Here is a 19,446-nt window from a genome sequence, read left to right on the forward strand (position 1 = left end):
CTGGAAAAGAGGTGGAGAATTTTACCAAAGTAAAACCCAAATTAAAATGGTTCTGATTACAGTGATAGATTATTTATTTTTATTATTATTATTTTTTTGCACATTGGGAACCAAATTGTTTTTTATGATTGTAATTGTTGAATTCTATGGAGCCGCTCATGCATAGAATTCATCTTTAGGTTTGTAACAGAGTATTTAAATCTGGTTTAAAAATAATTATGAAGGATCCTGCCTAAGTTAAAGTCTGAATTGCTTTATATGTAAATGATGCTGGCTATGAGAAACATTACATTTTTTGATGAAAGGAACAGCAAACTTAATGTGGCTTCATAGTATTTTATGTAATGTCTGTTTTTTCTGTAAGAATAAATTGAGTATATCTGGCTTTTTTTCAGTTTTATCTTTTTTTTTTTTTTTCCTCCTCCGTAATAACTGTACATTAAGAAATTATGGTTTTTATCTAATCTTTGGCATCTTTAGGACATAGGAAATTTGAATTTGCTGAACAGTTTTTTTTTCTTATTCTTTAAGACTGGGTGATTAGTATTACTGTAAGAATATTATACACTGCTTATAAGAATGAAGACAGTCATTTATTTTCAGTTATGCTGTTCCCTAGAATTTAAAGTCTCTGTATTTAAACCCTTTAACAGATTTTGGGACCCAGGTGCTGGACTCGATCCTTGTGGGTCCCTTCTAACTCCGATATTCTCTGCTTCTGTGAAACAGTCAATATGTGGTCAACTTTATGCACAAGTTATAAGTGCATAGGTACTATCAGGGACAGGAAGCCTGCAATGATTGCTTGGCTTATCTAGAATGTATTATGTAAAAATAAGGATTTTATTAAAATGTCTAAAATACATTGGGTACCATTTTTGGTGCCTTCCTTAGTTGGACCTTCTTGTGCCCAGAGGTTCAGTCTTGGTATCTGATGAGTGTGAAGATGTTCAGCATCTACACTACTCCCCAGCTTCTAATAACACTTTCCCATCTAAACTGCTCTGTACCTCAAGTAAGAGTGAAAGGGCAGGAGTTTTTTGTTTGTTTGTTTTTATGTAACTCTCGGTAACTATCAACTGGTACTATCAGATCTCTGTCCAGATGAGTTTCTTTTACAGCAGGGCATCATGGAGGAAGAGGTTGTTAGAGAAGTAGGTTATCATCTTTCCTCTTTCTCACTTTGTGGCTCACTGAACTTGCTTTGCCTCTCTCTTTCTTTGTCTTTATTGTAACTAGAATTATCTAAAGGGGCCATTCCATGCATACTTTGAATTACTGAGATAATGCAGTACTTTTAACTAAAATGATTAATATCAGAAAATATTTAAATAGTATAATAGCTGACTGCACTGAGATTTTATTTCATTTAATAGAAAATACCATTAAAGAAAATAAGGGCAGATAATGATAGGACAAGGGAGAATGGTTTTGAACTAAAAGGGAAGATGTAGATTAGATGTCAGAAGGAAATTCTCATGCAGTGGGTGGTGAGGCTGCCCAGAGAAGCTGCACAGGCTGCCCAGAGAAGCTGTGGATGCCCCATCCCTGGAGGTGTTCGAGGCCAGATTAGATGAGGTCCTGGGCAGCCTAGGTGTCCCTGCCCAGGGCACGGGGCGGTTGGAACTAGGTGGTCTTTAAGGTTTCTTCCAGCTCATATGATTCTATGATTTTGTGGCAAAGGAAAACAAGAGAAGACAGAAGTTAAAAACTGTTCACATTACATTGTGTAGAAACCTAGTAGTATATTGTGGCATGTGTATTTTATGTACAATGTGTATACATTCAGTTGATCCTATCACCCAAGTCGTTGTTTAAATGCTAAGACAAGGTTGATGAATATTATGATCTGGTTTTATTTTCAGATTGAAAATCTACAGGAGCAACTTAGGGACAAAGACAAACAACTAACTAATCTAAAAGACAGAGTGAAGTCATTGCAGACGGATTCTAGTAACACAGACACAGCACTAGCAACCTTAGAAGAAGCACTATCAGAAAAGGTAATATTTTCTTGTGCAACAGCATTATGTGCTGCTCCTGTGGGTGAAGCATGTCCAGAAAATGTCTTTTTAAGTTGGTCCGGCATCTGCAACAAAACCTATGAGCCTTGCCAGGAAAGCAGGTGGCTCTGTTCTGGCACAATGGGCAAAGAGTGTTTCCTGGCTGATGAACTGAAACAGGATTCTGAGGTACCGATGGATGTCCTTTTAAATGAGGATGAAGTGATCAGCTCAGAACATGGGAAGATTTTTGCCTTAGTAGAAGGTTGGTAGTGGTTGTTCCCCGCATGAATAGAAAGACATGGACACCTGACTGAAAGAAGGGAGAGTTTGGGGTATTTTGATGGCTTTGTGATCTTGATTATCTTGTTCTTTTGCCTGTTAAACAGAGCCAAACTGAAGAGCCATCATCGACAATACCAACTGTTACTTCGGCTTGTTCTCAGCTCTATCGGCTTACTACACTTAAATTATAGGAGAAACCAAACAGACAAACTGGAGAATTGTATTTCTTTTCCACCTTAAAAAACAACATACTTTTAATTTGAAAATTCCTAAGTTGGAGAGATAAATCTGGCCTATTTAATGTAGTGGCAACATTCCCACTAATTTTAGCAATTTCCGGATTTTTCTACCAGTTAACTTTGAATAGGAGTATAATCTGAATGAATTTGTGCCAAAAAAAAAATAATTAGTATAAATACTCACTTTTTGTGCCTAACAGATTTCAATATAAATCACTTCAGTATACACAGATGAACACAACTAATTAAAATGTTAAGTGATATTCTGCAGTGCCTAATCTGATGACGGCATTTATGGCTCTATGTGCATTTAAAATGCTACTGTGGTGTTGGCACTATTACCTAAATTGCTAATGTTAAATTTTTGATTTCTTTGTACATTTAATCACCTAATATTTGGTCAATGGGGTGAGGTGGGGGGGGGGTGGGGGAACATGCTTGGCATTATTTCCGTTACTTTTTATGGATAACTTTTTCAGTAAACTTACAGAATTTATGCAGGAAAGTAAGTATGTGCATATCGTTAATGTCTCTCACTGCTAATTTGGACACTGTTCACCAATCTCACAGCATATCATTAAAAAATAAGTTACTTATTAATCTGTTTTTCTACAAGTAAACTATAATCTTTGAATTAGCTGAAGTTGTCACTTTCCCAGTACCCCCAGGGAGGCAGTGAAGAGTTTAAAACAGTCCTTTAACCACTGTGCTATTGGTGTTAGTACAGAAAGTAGAGTGAAACTTGACAGTTCTCCTGTGCAATTAAGCATGGAGTACATAATCAAAAGCCAAAGTTGTCTTGTACCCCATATTCTGACTCAGCTGCAGGAGACAATGCGGTTGAATAGATCATGTATAGTCTACTTCTCACTACCAGAAATAGAAAACGTTAAGAAATACTGCGTTAAAACTGAATGCAAACTAGTGAGTTGTGGCAATGAACTGTTCTCATGCCTTTTTATATTAGTACCATTCTAAAATCTGTTGAAATAAATATGAAAGTTTAAAACTAAAATATTCTATTAATCTCAGACATACAAGCTAAAATTTCACTAAACCCAAGATGCATTATTCCTCAATATAGCAATGAGGACTTGTCCCAGAGCTTGTTAAAAAATTGTGCTATTGAGTTTCTTTCCATATGTTAAAACTCAAAATGTGACACTTGAGATCCTGATGTTATGGAAATTCTGTGACAAGCTTTATTTCAGATTGCTGTAGTAAATATTCTAAATCTGTTAAATGATGCTAGTTTTAATGTTTTACAAAAGCTAGATGAACTTTGGATTCTAGATCCAAATCCTTCTCTGAAATGATTTTTTTGTTTGTTTTGTTTTTGCAACTCAAGTCTCCCTCATTTGGAATTACATGGATACATATGACCTGACACTTTTAAAGAATCAGCGTGATTAGTGGTTTTTCCAAGTGGAATTGATTAGAACTCGCATGGAGTCCCTAAGGCTGAATTCTGTACAGAGTAGTCACTTGCTTAAATAATATCAGCTGAGAATGTCATCTTTCCTGCAGTATTTGCAGGCTGCTCCATGGTGCATGTTCAATGAATACTATGGATTGTTTCCCTGTGCCACAGAAACTTCTGTCTTTGTGCAGCTGATGAGGACAATGGTATCTGTTTCAAGACAATGCTTTTGAGTAATGGCACGAAGCTGAATTGTGCTGTGGTGTCTGATGACTGTTTCAATCACTTATGAAGTGTTATTGTAAGCTTGTAAGTTTAATGAAGGCCACACTTTCAAGGGTAGATTTTTCAGTCTTAAACGTACTCTCTGAGACATCTTTTTGTTAGGTACTTACACATTGAAAGAAGCCAATACATGTCTTCAAGAAGTTCCAAATGAACCATTATGCTTAGCTTTCTTGTGTCTTCTGGCAGCTATATACCTTGGCAGTTTCTCTTTACACAGGTGTCTCATTTCTAATTGTGTCCAGTTTTCCAATTTATCCTAGCTGCTATCATTGACAGATTTTTCTTATCCCTATTTGTCTGCAGTACAGTTCTTCATTCTGTCAGACTTTATCAGGTTATTAACTTTTTCCACTGGCACTACTGGTAGAAATGTGGAATAGGTTTCTGCCAAAATGGGACAAAAACATTTAGTGGTAATTTCTTAGTAATAAATTAATTTGACAAATGTAAATACTTTTATCAATTTAAATTTGTAATGCTGTCAAACGAGATGCTGCTTTCATTCAAGAATACCCGATTTCCATGGCAATGCAATGGTTAACAAATTTATATACCCCTTATTATTTATAGTTTAAATACCATATGAGCTTATGCTTCTCCCACTCAGCTACATCATCTCTGATGTTAAGCACGGTTTTTGGCTTTACCTTAATTCTTTATCAATTCACAAGTTGTTAGAATTTTATTTGAAAAATACAAAGCCAAAAGCATCATGGGAAGCTCTTTTAAAATAGTGATGAAAATTATTTATACCAGTTCAATTAACCACAATTCATGAAAATTAAATTTAGTTGCTTTTCTTAGTTACTATGGGAAGAGATAAATATTACAACAGAATCATATTGTTACAAAGCTCTTTTTAAAAGTTCGCAAACTGAAATGTTTGAGAATTTATATTTTTCTTGTGTTGCTTTTGAAAATACTCAGACTGAGATTTAGGCTCTGAATTAGAAAATAGGGCTCCTAATTCTTCATGAGAAGTAGATTATTCCAAGTTTTTTCTTGGATTTTCTTTTTCTTTCAGATTTAGTGATTAGGTGGCTTAATAACACTAAATGAGTAATAACTATTGACATACGAAAACCATCAAAATTTACAGTAATGGACCCATTTTAATCTTTTTATTTTCCAGGCAATATTGCTGATATCATTTGTTTCCTTGTCAGGAATCAGAAATGAACCAACAGAACTTCAGTCACTGTTGAGCACATTTTAGAACCAAACTGAAAAATGTGCTCATTCAATTCCTTACCTGTAAGCACAGGCACTCTACTAGGTGCTGAAAATTCTTAACAATGATGGAGGTTACATTGCAATAAACCAAAAATAAGTTTACTCCTATTAAAAAAAGTTTTAACATCAGAATATGCAAAACTGCTATCAGCTCCCTTGATGTTTTAACAAGAAACTTTTCAAAGAATATCTCAGCTCTTGCACTGGTCCAAAGCAGCTCAAGAGGTTGCTTTCATGAAGCTGATATTTATAAAGTTGGCCCTACTGTAGCAGCATACAGCAGATAAGCAATTGAGTATGCCTGATAATAGAGCTATAAGCTGTGGCAATTCAGTTCCCGCTTCTGTGATAAAGTGCAAATAGATTAGGCCTGTGAGGTCCTAGATTAGTGCATAGGAAAGCTCGCCAATGCAAATAAGACTGAAACAAGAACACATTGTTGGGATTTCTGTAAGCTAGCTGTTAATCAAGTAAAACATGGTATATTAGGGCCTTTTAACATGTTTTTGACATTTAGCCCTATGCAGCTGACAGGCAAATTAGTCTTCTTTTGTGATTGACTGAGGGAAAAATTTATACTGTTTTATTAATAAAATTAAATGATAGTATGTTTAATTTGTTATAGCAGAAAATATCACTTAGCTAAGTAAATCTTTAGGACGGAACCAGTGTTGAACTAAGTATAAAAATAACTACATATATTCTGAACAGCTATTCCACTTAGTGGAGATTGTAATTTTAACATTAATATTTAAGGTATTAAGGAGTTATATCATTTCTTCTTAGGAATATCTCTGACTTATTAAATATCCCATACATATATATATATACATATATTTCATATCATATAGTGCAAAGGCCAGCTAAAAGTAAAATTACATTTGCTGGTTTGTCATTTGTGTAATACTCAACAATGTTGCTGTGCAACTGCCTTCATTCTACGTGAACATATTTCTACGTGAAGTCCTGCCAGGTATGTATGAGTCAGAGGTCTGTATGAAGTCTGGCATCATTCACCTTCATAGTTTTAGGTATCTCTGTGCAAGCAAGTTGATACTGCCTTTGAAATGTTTAATTACACAGAGCCAGATGGTTTTGGCTATATCATTCAAATCTTTTTTTTTTTTTTTTTAATTTTTGTACCATGTGAATGAAGTGGAATGTAGTATGCCATCAATTTATATTTCTGAATGAAATGAATAGGGCTATGAGTATATGTGGTAGTCTTTACTGTTTTATGTGAAGATTCTTACAGTCACACTAATACTGTAATAGGCGTATTCAATAGCTAAAGCTCACGAAAGGAGTCCCTGTTGCCACTGGAATACTAGACACAGAATGAAAGTAGCTGTGTGAACTTCCAGCTTTTTGAAAGGTGTTTTCCTCAGGAATTCAGTAGCAAATAATAACTATGCCATATTCTTAATACAAGATAAGTCAATATAGTGGTGATTGTATGTCAATATCTAAGAGATTCCAAATACATATATTTGCAAACTCAAACGTAATTGTTTAGTAAAGACCTTCATCTGATTGTTTAAGAACTCCTAATAATATTTAACATTATAAAATGCTGTGTAATGTTGTTTTTTTATTCCAAGTATTGGTTAAAACAAAGTGTTACAGCTGGAAGCCAATATTATATAACCAGAAGAAAAAAAAATCATTTATCATAGGAACATAAATGTTTGAATTGGCTCTATAAGGAAAATATTTGAAATATAACACATTTTGCATTTAAGTCTAGCTTCACATACAGTAATAGATTACTGATTTAGCAAGCATCTGTGTACTCCATTAATACTCCACATCTGCTTTTGATATTTTAACAGCTCACATTACATAATCTATGTTGCATAATAAATTGTTTACTATATAGACATAACACAAAAGAAAGTTTATTTTTTTATTTTATACTTTTATTAATTTAATTATTTTTAATTTATTAATTTAATTTTAATTAAATTTTATACTTTTATTTATTTAATACTTTTATTTTAAAATAAAAGTAAAGAGCTATAAAAATTAAAATTGAACTTAAAAGTCTAGTATGCTTAATTGAAAATACAGAGGGGTCTGCAGTTACCTTTCTAATAAACAACAGCAAACACTGGAGACATTCCAAATAAGTTTAGATCTCTATGAGAAGTAGAATGTTTTTATTTCCTGAATTGGCATTTAAATATTGTCCCCGTAAAGTCAAATTGTTTTCTGTGTAACCAAATTTTAATTCAGTAATTTAAAGTAATAAAATACTTGTTCAATTCATAAATCCACAGAAACTGATTATTAGTTTTAAACTTAACAAATATGATACCACATACCAATCCATACCACAAATACGGTGTTTAAATGATAGGAAAATGAGTAAATGGATGCTTGGTGAAAGGTAGGTCTACAGAAGTGGAAAATATAAGGGAACATTTACAGAAAACTTCCCAGTCTTCTGAAAATGCAGTGTTTTCTAGTAACTAAGACCTATTCAATACAAAAGGAGGAGCAGACAACAAGCAGAGGCACTGGACTGCTGTCAGCAGGATTGCTGATGTGGTCAGTGTTGCATTGGGTTGAATTGTGAAAATAGGGAGAGGGAGAATGAGCAGAAGGGAAACGAACTATGCTTGAGGTGCAGAATCTTGAAAATATTTCTGCCTTTTCCACAAAACCATGGTGACTGGAAAAGACCTCTGCACATTATCTAGTCCAAACCTGCTCAAAGAGCAGGGTCAAATATAGCAGTTTGTTCAAGATCTTGTCCAATGCAACTCTGAATACCTCTGAAGTTGGTGGCTGCTGGCATGAAAAACACAGCCTTGAGTTTAGGCTTTTTTTTTTTTTTTTTTTTTTTTTTAATTTAAAAGAAACATATAAATATTGACAGTTGGCTTTTTGCAAGATGTGTGTTGAGCTTTGGAAATTTCAGAAGCAATCTTCAGAAGACCCTCTAGAGTTCAGAGGAACGTTGTACCTAACATATGGACAAAATGAATGAATAACCAGGATAGTCCACACAATAGATGCTTTTTAAAAGTGCTGTTACTACTTAAGCTAACTTTCATAAATAATTTTGTTTTCTTTCATTAAATTGACTAAGCGAATTGGAAATCAAAATGAGATGTGCAGCTGCTGAAATATTGCTTGCATTGTAATGATTGCTGAGGTATAATAACCACAGCTGAGAGTACATTGATACGGGTAAAGAAAAACCTTGTGTGCATATGTGTACTGTACTGGCAGTAAAATGAAGTGTATATATGTGCAGTATGTATATATGTGTGTGTATGTATATATATATATACACAGTATAAGGAGTGATGGACAGAGGGAATTAGCATAAGATATTTTTCTCTTTTTTCTAATAATATTAAGCTTCCATCAGACTTTATGGTTATGTGAAATATTATTTTAAACATTGATCCTATTCTTATGCTCCTCCTTGGAGGTTTCCAGCATAAGTAAAAAATGATTTGAATAGGATCCATGAGAATGCTAATGGCTCTACCTGAGCCTTGCCACTGGTAATGTAGAACTTCAGTCAGGATGTGGTTTTGTCCCATGTTCATTTAACTTTCCTAAATTATGTTGCTTTTCTTGATTCCCTGATAACCACTTCCAAGATTACTCTAGTAGTTCCACTGATAACTCTGCTTAAATTGACCTATTACCAATTCAAATTTACTTCCAGTGGTTATTTTATTTTACCCTAAATATTATTCTGTCTAGTATTTGCATTCTTTGAGTTATTGGTAGAATGTGATTTTGAAGAATGTAGTCAAGGCTTAACAAAACCATACTACTGTATGTGATTTTTGCATTTACCTTTTGAATTAAACACCCAGTCCCTGACTGATGATTTCTAGCAATCCTTATAATAGTCAAAAGAAGTCATCAAAATATCGAAAAACATGGTTGAGTTTAAATATGTGTAGGGTCACTATTAATTAGATGGAGAAGAATCTTCCTTTGGATAATATAAGTCGTATCAGAGTATCTTTTCTGTGTCTTTCTGCATCAGCAAATGCATTACTAGGATGAATAACTTTCCATATTTATCACAAGACTAATCATATTCATAGCAATATAGATATTAAATGAAGCTTCTGTACTATGGTACACTCATCAAGTATTTAAAACCTTGATCTGATGCTACAGAAAGCAGGGGAACTCTTCCACTGACTTTAATATCATTAACTTATCAGTCATCCTCTGCTTCTGAAGGTTGATTTTCTAAGTGCTACTTAATGTAAAGAAATTTTATTCTTGCTTTTCTTAGAATGATTCCCAACTTTTGCATTTTGCAATCCTTTCCCTTGTTAGGAAAGAATAATAGAGCGCTTGAAGGAGCAAAGGGAGCGAGATGACAGAGAAAGACTTGAAGAAATCGAATCTTATAAAAAAGAAAACAAAGACCTGAAGGAGAAAGTTAATGCTTTACAAGCTGAGCTGACAGAAAAAGAGGTCAGTCTTCACAGTAAAATCTATGTTCTATGTCATGATGATGAAAGAAAGTGCATTAGGATTACTCTTGAACCATTTAAAGTAGTGAAGCTCTGCCACTTCAGTGGTCAGCTTTTATTGAACTTCTGTTTTCTTAGGCATTCTTCACAGTCCTCACTTTTGTACATAAAATATTGCCTTACTTTTTGCATAGTTGTGTATCGTCTTTGCTACTTTTTCCTCTACATAAGCCTCCACAAGGCTCAAATATTTAATTGTTGCTCCTGTTTTCACTTGTCAGTCAGATTAACAGACTTCAAAGTAATTGTACCTCCAGAAAATAATGTCAACTTGTCTGTATTATGAATGTTTCAGTGTTTCACTGCATGCAAGCTCCTGTGATTCCTTTTGGTTGTATTCTCAAAATGCTGTCTTTGGCTAAACATGCTTATCTTTGTGTCAACTCTTTTTGGGGAAGGGGAGGGGGAACAGGATCCAAGTGATTACTAAATTGGCAATAAGTTAGTGTCGTGGTGACTAGGAATTAACCTTTTGCTCTTGGTCATTTTTCAGTCTAGTTTAATCGATCTCAAAGAACATGCATCTTCATTGGCATCAGCAGGGCTGAAAAGAGACTCCAAACTTAAGTCTTTAGAAATAGCCATAGAACAAAAGAAAGAAGAGTGTAGTAAGTTGGAAGCGCAGTTGAAAAAGGTAAGTTCCATCTTAAAAAACAAACAAAACCCAGCAATAATCAGGGAAAAAAAAATAAAAAAGGACCACACCCAAAGCTCTCATGTTGAAAAGATGAACTTGTTTACTCTTCTAGAGTAAATCTAAAATCTACCAATGGTGTTTGCTGATGCTTGCATCAAATACTTCTAAAATTTTCTTAAGAGGCTTGTACCAAAGCCATTAGAAGCCTCCAAAATTATCTTGATTACCTATATGAGGGAATTCTGAGAAGCTGATTCAAATAAATGAACTGGGAACAGGACACTAGAGGGAAAGTAGAAAGGCAGGGAGAAATTATCAAACCATTAATTTTTATGTGAATGAATTTATACCTTTATTAGAAGGAGATGGAAATGCTCATAGTATGAGGAAAAAAGTGAAAGCAGAACCTTCTAATGAAAAAGAAGTCTGCTTCTAAAATGGAATTTCTAGTTGGGTTTTATTTCTGCTTTTTTTTTTTATTTATTTTTTATTTTTTAATGAATGTATGTTTGTGATAATTAAACAAACAAACAGAAAGCTTACCTCAGCTAGCAATTCAATAATTTACCAAGTAGTGGAAGAAAACATTTAAAGGAAAATATGCAAATTCTATTTTTTATAACATGGTTTTATTTAAATTGATGCATTAATATATTTTTTGCTTAAATGATTTGCAAGTTTGTGGATGCCTTTTCTACCATACATTATTTCTTTGACTTGTTTCTGTGTCACCTGGTTATGTCTGCTCTCATTGTTCAAATGCCAATGTCATTACACATTTGATGGGTTCAGACTGTTTGCCTTCTGTAATTCGTGAGTAAGTGTAGGGCAAACATGTTTCATTTTCTAGAAAAGTGTTCATATGTTCTATGAATGTTACCACTGTTAGGATAATATTCTGACTTTTTTTTTTACACAGGTTGAGTAGTATCCTGCTCCATGTTTAAGCAGAGTTTCAATACCCTTAACGTGTGAAGAAGTTACTGCGAAGTGTAAAGGAGGATACTAGAATGAAAATCTTAGAATTCTGTTATTTTTTAATTCAGAAAGAATATGTGCAGTTAGCTGCCAGTATTATATGTTTAGTTGTGGAGATGAAAGAAAGGAATGTTTTCAAATTAACATATACAAAAGCTTTTAATTAAAATACAGCTCCTTTATAAGTTGCGTAGCTTGTAAGTGAATTAAAATATCCAAATAAGCTGTTTCACTGGAAGTCCTTTTTTTTTTTTTTCTTTAGTTTGAAAATATTTCCGCTTACATTGCACTTTGCTACAAAATGTACTTCTTTACAATCTGAAATATCTTATTTGTCTGCAATGAAAAAAAAAACACAAATTAGTGAAACAAACAAACAAAAAGCATAAAGCACAGATCACTTAAAAATCAAAATAATCATAAGGACTTGAAATCCTAAGTCAATCTTCCATGGCTGCACATATAAACACATCTTATGGTCATAGAAAAATAAGCACTTATAAAAGTCAAAGAGTGTCTGGGATGTCTTTCATATAGAAAAGGAGTATGTTCCTTGTGTATAAATACAAAGAATTATTAAATGAAAGTTGAAAACATAATAGTTTTATTATATCATAAATACAGCATAAAGCCCCCATGGAAACTCACCCAACATTTTTAGGAGACCAGGTATTTCCACAATAAAATGTAGTTACAACCTTCTTTGTGGGCAGAAGAAGTTTCTGGTTTTTGAACAGAAACAGTGACTGTTAATGATAGTAGACTCCAAACAGTAATTTTCAAGTCACATTTTCTCTAATAAAATACTTTATGTTCAGACCTGTAAATATCCTGCGTTAAAAGTAATGGGTCCCCAGAAATCTACCTTCACCGTGTTTTCACTCCTTAGTAAACTAACTGAAATAGAAAACTGGGTTATTCTTGTATATGTCTGCGTTAGAGTAGGAGGCAGCATCAACGTAATTCAGAGTAAATTAACATGCATGGCTCGTAAGTGTGCTTATGAGTGCTTATGCATATGTTCACATGTATGAACATTACCCACTACAGAAGCTTGGAGGAATTGAACAACGTATCTTTTTCAAATTGACTCCAAAGGCTGTCTCTTGTTTTGAGAAATTTGAGTGCAGCTTATATATGACTCCTCTCTATAAAATAACATAGACAAGACACTTTTTCATTATGGTATTTTAAAATGATCATAGCTAAATTTTGATTTATGTTGTACCAAGTTATGCTAATAAATACGAATATAATCTGTGCACAGTTGCTAGGATTTGCTGTCTTCCATGAGTACTAACGGTAATAAATGCCGTGACTGAAAGAAAATGTGTGCAAGGGGCAAGTATAAACAACTATTTTTTTTTTTTAAGTTTATATTTCCTAGTTTACACACTTTCCTTTTTTTGTTGTTGTTGGAGAGAATAATATTCATTTTTTGACAATTAAGAGGCTTTTGATCAAATCTGATTAGATAGAAATATTTTTCAGTATTACTCAGCTGAATTGTTTGCATTTCATTAAAAGGAAACATGCTGATTTTAAAATCACTATTAATTTTAAAGAGTGGACAAATTTAAAGTAACAAGTAAGATGTTCATAAAGAGTAATTATTCATATTATTATACTATATTTTGGTACGCAAAATAATATTTAAAACCATAGACATGCTTATTAAACTTTTTGTGATAAAGATGAAGCATTGAAATTCATGAAGTTACAAATGAAAAAATAAAAACTAGGAGAATGTTTGATACTTTGTGCCATAAGTTCATAGACTTCTTGTTGACTTATCTTGTATTGTTATTAGTGAAAGAACAGTAGGGATTACCTTAATAAGTAGCTAAGTATTTTGTGTGTGTGTATATAAAATATGATTATCCACTTCAGAATTTCCTCCTTTTGTTTGTCATTATTTTAAATTTACTTGCTTACTGACATATTTGCAGTCACTAAAGGACTTTTTGCCAAGCTGTACTGTGCAAAAGTCATTGTGCATAGAAAATTCAGTCTTGTGTTAAACAAAAGAAAAGTAATAAATTTAATGATAGAATTTAATTAATCTTTTATTATTACCATCTTTGAAAATTTGGTGATAAATTGCAGCCTCAGCCAAAAGCACTTCTCATGATTCATTGCTTAAGAGCAGCGCTTAATGTATCATCAAAAGTGGACCCCTTTCTTTATTTCATGGGTAATTTAACTTGAGAAAGGGAAAGTAACACAAACGTTAAATATCTTACTCCAGCTATTCTTTTTTAGGAGCCAAAGTCAACATTTATGTTTCCCTTGTGCCTCTCACTTTCACCAAGGAATGTTTAGACTCTTAAATTTCTATTTTATTTTTTTTTAATGACAAGTTCTTCTGTGCAAATGCACTGGTTTTGTTGAGCTAATGCTGTTTTCATGGATCTTTCCTTCTTTTCCTGTCTCTGCTTCACTCCCTTCCAACTTTGCAATGTAGCAAGCTGAACAGTTGTTCAATCAGATGTACAATCCAGTAAGTTCTTTTTAAAAATGCCCTCTGTAACATACAAAAGCATGAGGATCCATTATCTCTTGTTGTGCTCTTCCTCTGTGGAGCTTTGCAGAATACTTCTGATGCTCACTATGCTGTATCCATTATATCCAGATAAATAAACTTTGTGGACTTCAAGGCCATTTTAAGAATATGAAATGTATTAAACTACATATTATATTTCTTTTAAAAACACAAGTATCCTAGCCTTTAGGTCCTCAACTTCTCCATTAGAGAAGCATGCCTTTTTTTTTTTTTTTTTTTTTTTTGCTTAGCTTTTTGATTCCTTCTTGTGGAGTACTTTATTTGATCCTTCAAACAAATAACTTTTAATTTACTCATTTTATAATAAGTGACTGAATTGATTAGGTGAACAATAGTATCTAGGATGTGACTGGTAATATTTTCAAAAAGCCATAACGCTAAAATAATTCTTATCAACTTTACTCATGTAAAAGTGACATTCAGTTCACATTCAACTTATATACATTAAGAATATCAAAAGATAGTTTTTAATCCAAGAAAATACTGAAATATATAATGATGAATACAAGCAGCAGTTTTGAAAAAGTCAAGTATTATTACTTTGACTTGTTTAGTATTATTATTCTTGCTAATGTCTGCTTTAATCGCACAGTATCGACCCTTTTGACTTAAGTGTGTACCTTTTTCTTTTTTAAGAGCAGTAATAAACATTTTCTTTGTAGAGAACACTTTTTTTTTTTGCTGAGCTGTATTTAACATGTGCTGTGAGCATCGCAGGACAGAAATAATGATGCAACTGGATTGTAATGGCAATTTACAAACTAAAGTTTACACGGTAATCATACCTGGAATTATCATGTAATTGGCACAGTATATATAGGAGGAGTATATATTCCTATATATAGGAATATATGCCTATATATATATGTAGGAATATATAGGTTTTATTAAGTAATATGATAATGTGCATTAGGGTAAGTATTGCCTTCACCAAAGTAAATCAGAATTTCGCCATTAATAGTGGTGGACAAGGATTCCAGCTTTGGAGTCTCCTATAGCTAAGTCTAGTCATGTAGTAGATATGTCATGATTTGTGCATAGGAAAAGAGAGTCGCAAGAAATATGCCATATTTACTTTTGAAATTATTGGTTAACTGTATTTTGAATCCAGTCATGAATCATTTTTAAGTAGCATAAGGTCTGATATTATTGCTTCTACTATCTAGCATGCTGCTAGTCAGGCCTTTCCCCTTTGGACTATAAAAACTTTTTTATTCTGTATCACATATCACCTTTGTGGTAGTTACATTCCTATTCATATCATTTGCACTCCTACTGTGCACGTCTCTTCAGACTGGAGTCTATTTTGTGTTAGTTTTCTCTTGATTTTCATAAATGCTTTCCAGTCATTATTTCAGTATTAGTTACTTTGCTATATGGAATTTGTTTGTTCATTCCTAGTCTATTTGTCTGTGATATTCCAAAGTCAGACAGTTTACTTTTTTTTTTTTCTTCCCCTGCTTTTCATGCTTAACTTTCTGAAATACAAACATGTCTGTTCTGAAATAATGGATGCAAGATCCTTTTCCTTTGGAACCAGACAGTAATTGTAGTGTATCCTCCTCAAAACTGGTTTTCTTCAATAAACTTTTATTAAAAAATATTTTTTTTTATTGAAAGAATTTTTTTTTTTTTTGAGAACGATCTCCTTTCCCCAAACCACCTTGAAATTGAGGTTGTGACTTCCCTGAAATTGATGACAATGTTTTTTTTGAATTCCACAAGTCCAAGTTTTCACCTTTTTTTTTTTTTTTTTTTTTTGATATGGCATTAATAGCAGATCCTGAAACAACTTGTTTGTACATTATGCTTCATAATTTAACAGAATGCTTTTTTTAATTTCATTTTTATTATTATTTTTGTTTAAGAGCCATAAAAATGGATTGCAGTCTACTGAACTTTTAATGCTCCTTTGTTTAAATGTGTCAGAAATAACAGTCAATCTCTGAGTGTACCTCTTTAGCCTATACAGTAATAACATATATTTTTTTTTTGTTTTTGTGGAATTAGTGTTTTCTACCATGTCAGAAAAGTATTGGCTCTAAGACTTTCTTTCAATGCTGAATCCAATGTTTTTAAAATTCAGCAATGGATGGAAATGTTTTGTTCTTATATGCGTTATACCATTTATACCATTAGGGTACTGAAGTGGAGAATATGTGGAAGAGGTGCAAAGATTTCACAATGTATTTGCCTGTGTAAATAAGATGTGAACACAATTGGGTGCATTTTTATTCATGTTTGCTTTGAAAGTTGAACATTTTAAATACCCAATGATTTCTTGTGCAAAGTTGACTACAAGTTACATGATTGTTTTTGTCCTGTAATGAAAATGTAATGACACATATCTTTTCCTCAATAGTAAAGACTTATTTTCCATAAGCTTCATGAGAGCAATGTCAGATTCAAATTTAAGACACTTGTAGAATTTACTTTAAATTGCTTACAGCAGCCCCTGATGTTAAATAAGTAAATAAATAACTTGATTTTTAAGCAGACTACAAAAATAGTGGCTTTTTTATTAGTCTATTACTGAAAATAATAAGATTTGAAGGATCTTACAAAGTAATTTCTTGCATGTAAATTCAGTCATTTCATTTAAATTTATTTAACACTCAAATGATTTCTGTGTATGTGTCTAAAGCTTTTAAAATGAAATACTGTATCTATCCATCCATTTCTGTTATGTAGAATAATGCATGCATGAACCATATGTAGAATAATGCATGCATGGTACATAATTCTATGTACCATAGAATTTTAACTCACTAAGTAATTCATGTTATACGTTTGTGCCATACTATTATTGTTTTCGTGTAGGAAATTTGCTGTTTACATGAGGACATATTACACAGAATCACACAGAATTTCTAGGTTGGAAGAGACCTCAAGATCATCGAGTCCAACCTCTGACCTAATGCTAGCAGTCCCCACTAAACCATATCCCTAAGCTCTACATCTAAACGTCTTTTAAAGACCTCCAGGGATGGTGACTCCACCACTTCCCTGGGCAGCCTGTTCCAATGCCTAACAATCCTTTCAGTGAAGAAGTTCTTCCTAACATCTAACCTAAAACTCCCCTGGCTCAACTTAAGCCCATTCCCCCTCGTCCTGTCACCAGGCACGTGGGAGAACAGACCAACCCCCACCTCGCTACAGCCTCCTTTAAGGTACCTATAGAGAGCGATAAGGTTGCCCCTGAGCCTCCTCTTCTCCAGGCTGAACAAGCCCAGCTCCCTCAGCCGCTCCTCGTAGGACTTGTTCTCCAGGCCCCTCACCAGCTTCGTCGCCCTTCTCTGCACCCGCTCAAGCACCTCCATGTCCTTCTTGTAGTGAGGGGCCCAAAACTGAACACAGTACTCGAGGTGTGGCCTCACCAGAGCCGAGTACAGGGGGACGATCACCTTCCTAGCCCTGCTGGTCACACTGTTCCTGATACAAGCCAGGATGCCGTTGGCCTTCTTGGCCACCTGAGCACACTGCTGGCTCATATTCAGCCGACTATCCACCATCACTCCCAGGTCCTTCTCTGCCTGGCAGCTCTCCAATTATTACTTTAATTCTACAATATTTGTAGTACTTAGGAAAATATCGGAACAGATATATACGTACTGTAAGAATTAGTGAAATTCCTAGCAATATGCTATTTTTATTGAATTGGAAAATATAAATATAAAAAATATAAAACAATTGGAAAATAATATGTAATATGCAATGTAGTCACAAGATAACAGACGAAAGACCATAAGACCAGTGTGAAAATTGAAATTTTGGATTGTGTTTCCTATGTCTAATCTGCACACACATGTAAGCATTAAAAATACAGATTAATAGATCAACTACCTGGCTGCAGAAAGGTACTCATGATACAAGGTACTCTTCCTCATAAAAATAGAAAATGTATTCTCCCTAGGAAAACAGAGAACGTGGGAAGAAAAAGGAGGATGGAAATAGAAATAGGATAGGTGTAAGAGAGGAGAACTGCAAGTGATGAGGACTTTCTGATGCATGCGATTAACCATACAGCTTCTGATTAGGAGTGATCCAAGCCTTTCTCCCACATTTAGCCTGCCTGGTTGGAAGTAGGGACAATGTCAGTTGAGCTGCACCAGTAGGCTATGTTGGGCCTCCTGTTTGACCTCAGAAGTCCAGTTCCATCTGGAAACAAATCATCCGTGATCTTCATATAAGAATTATTAAAAAAAAAAAAAAAAAAAAAAAAAAGTGACTCATACAAATCCAAACACATCTTGCAAATAAAATATATCTTTACCTTGGCACTGTCAAATGGATTTTATTTTGTTGTCTGGTCAATTATAGTACCAGCAGCTTTGTCAGCAACATGAGGGTTTCCTTCAAGGGAAAGCTCCTTTAAAAAAAAAGTTTCATGTTCTTGCTATCCATAATTTTACTAACTTTGTTTTCCTCCTCCTTTAAGGCAGTACCTCCGTAGAAGTCTGATTCCTGCCTCCTTTATGCAAACAAACTCTTGTTTGTGTAAATAGTCCAAAAATACTCTATAGGAAGTGCAACCAACTTGGTCATTTTTAATGCTAAAATGATTTCTCTCTCTCTTTCTGAATAATCTTATTCTTCCCTCTGTAACGAATGCTTATGCTGATTTATATATGACATTATGGATAATTGTGCTGCATGTCAAACCCCTGTTGAGGTTGGATACTAAATCATTTGGAGTAAATCATATTTTATAGGTTCTATTTCATTTTGAGAACTATAGGGAAATGGCCAAGTTTGTGGTAGGGAAGTTTCCAAAAACACATCCCACAAATATGGAATGTTATAAACACCAGAGAAATCAGAACTGAAAATACTTTTGCAATTTAACATCAATTTCCTTAGCATGTTGTTATGCAAGGATTATAGGGCTAAACTGGAGAATATAATTTATATCTATTGTTTCAGGTTACATTTTAGTTATGAGCTGTTCAGTAGATGATTTGTTCAGTGCATTTTGGAGCTGCAAAGGCAGGCTAGATGCAGAAAGGTGGGTGTTCTGCCTGTTTATGAAATGATGGAACCAAAGTTGGCAAATAAGCGTCTTATGCATTGAAAGGAACAGAAAGGGAAAGTGACAGGGAAGAATATGAAATGGTGACAGCTTTAGAGTGGAACTGAAATTCTGTTCATACCCTTAAGAGATGAGGAGGAATCTGAAGAGCAATACGGAACAAAATGCTTTTTGCATAGGTTTGCTAGTATTTTAAAGAGAGGAGTGTTTTTTTTTTCTACTTTTTTTGAGTGAATTTACATTTACCAACATTT

The 19,446-nt window shown here is 33.7% G+C and overlaps 1 protein-coding gene across 7 annotated transcripts in view; it reads left to right on the forward strand.

Annotated features, from left to right (window-relative positions):
- Positions 1 to 19,446, forward strand: part of ERC2 (ELKS/RAB6-interacting/CAST family member 2) — a 551,904-nt gene that overhangs the window by 218,594 nt on the left and 313,864 nt on the right. For 5 of the 7 annotated variants that reach the window (XR_004253689.1, XR_004253691.1, XR_004253692.1 and 2 more), the window contains exons 8-11: positions 1,866 to 2,003; positions 9,786 to 9,926; positions 10,479 to 10,619; positions 14,065 to 14,100. Coding sequence is in view for 1 of the 7 variants with exons in the window: in XM_032193894.1 (XP_032049785.1) it covers positions 1,866 to 2,003; positions 9,786 to 9,926; positions 10,479 to 10,619; positions 14,065 to 14,100 (456 nt within the window). In the remaining 6 variants the exon portion in view is untranslated. The remainder of the gene's footprint in view (positions 1 to 1,865; positions 2,004 to 9,785; positions 9,927 to 10,478; positions 10,620 to 14,064; positions 14,101 to 19,446) is intronic. The other 2 variants (XR_004253693.1, XR_004253694.1) reach the window with 1 other exon arrangement.

Source organism: Aythya fuligula, chromosome 10, assembly GCF_009819795.1.
Source record: "Aythya fuligula isolate bAytFul2 chromosome 10, bAytFul2.pri, whole genome shotgun sequence".
In the NCBI taxonomy this organism is placed as follows: domain Eukaryota; kingdom Metazoa; phylum Chordata; class Aves; order Anseriformes; family Anatidae; genus Aythya; species Aythya fuligula.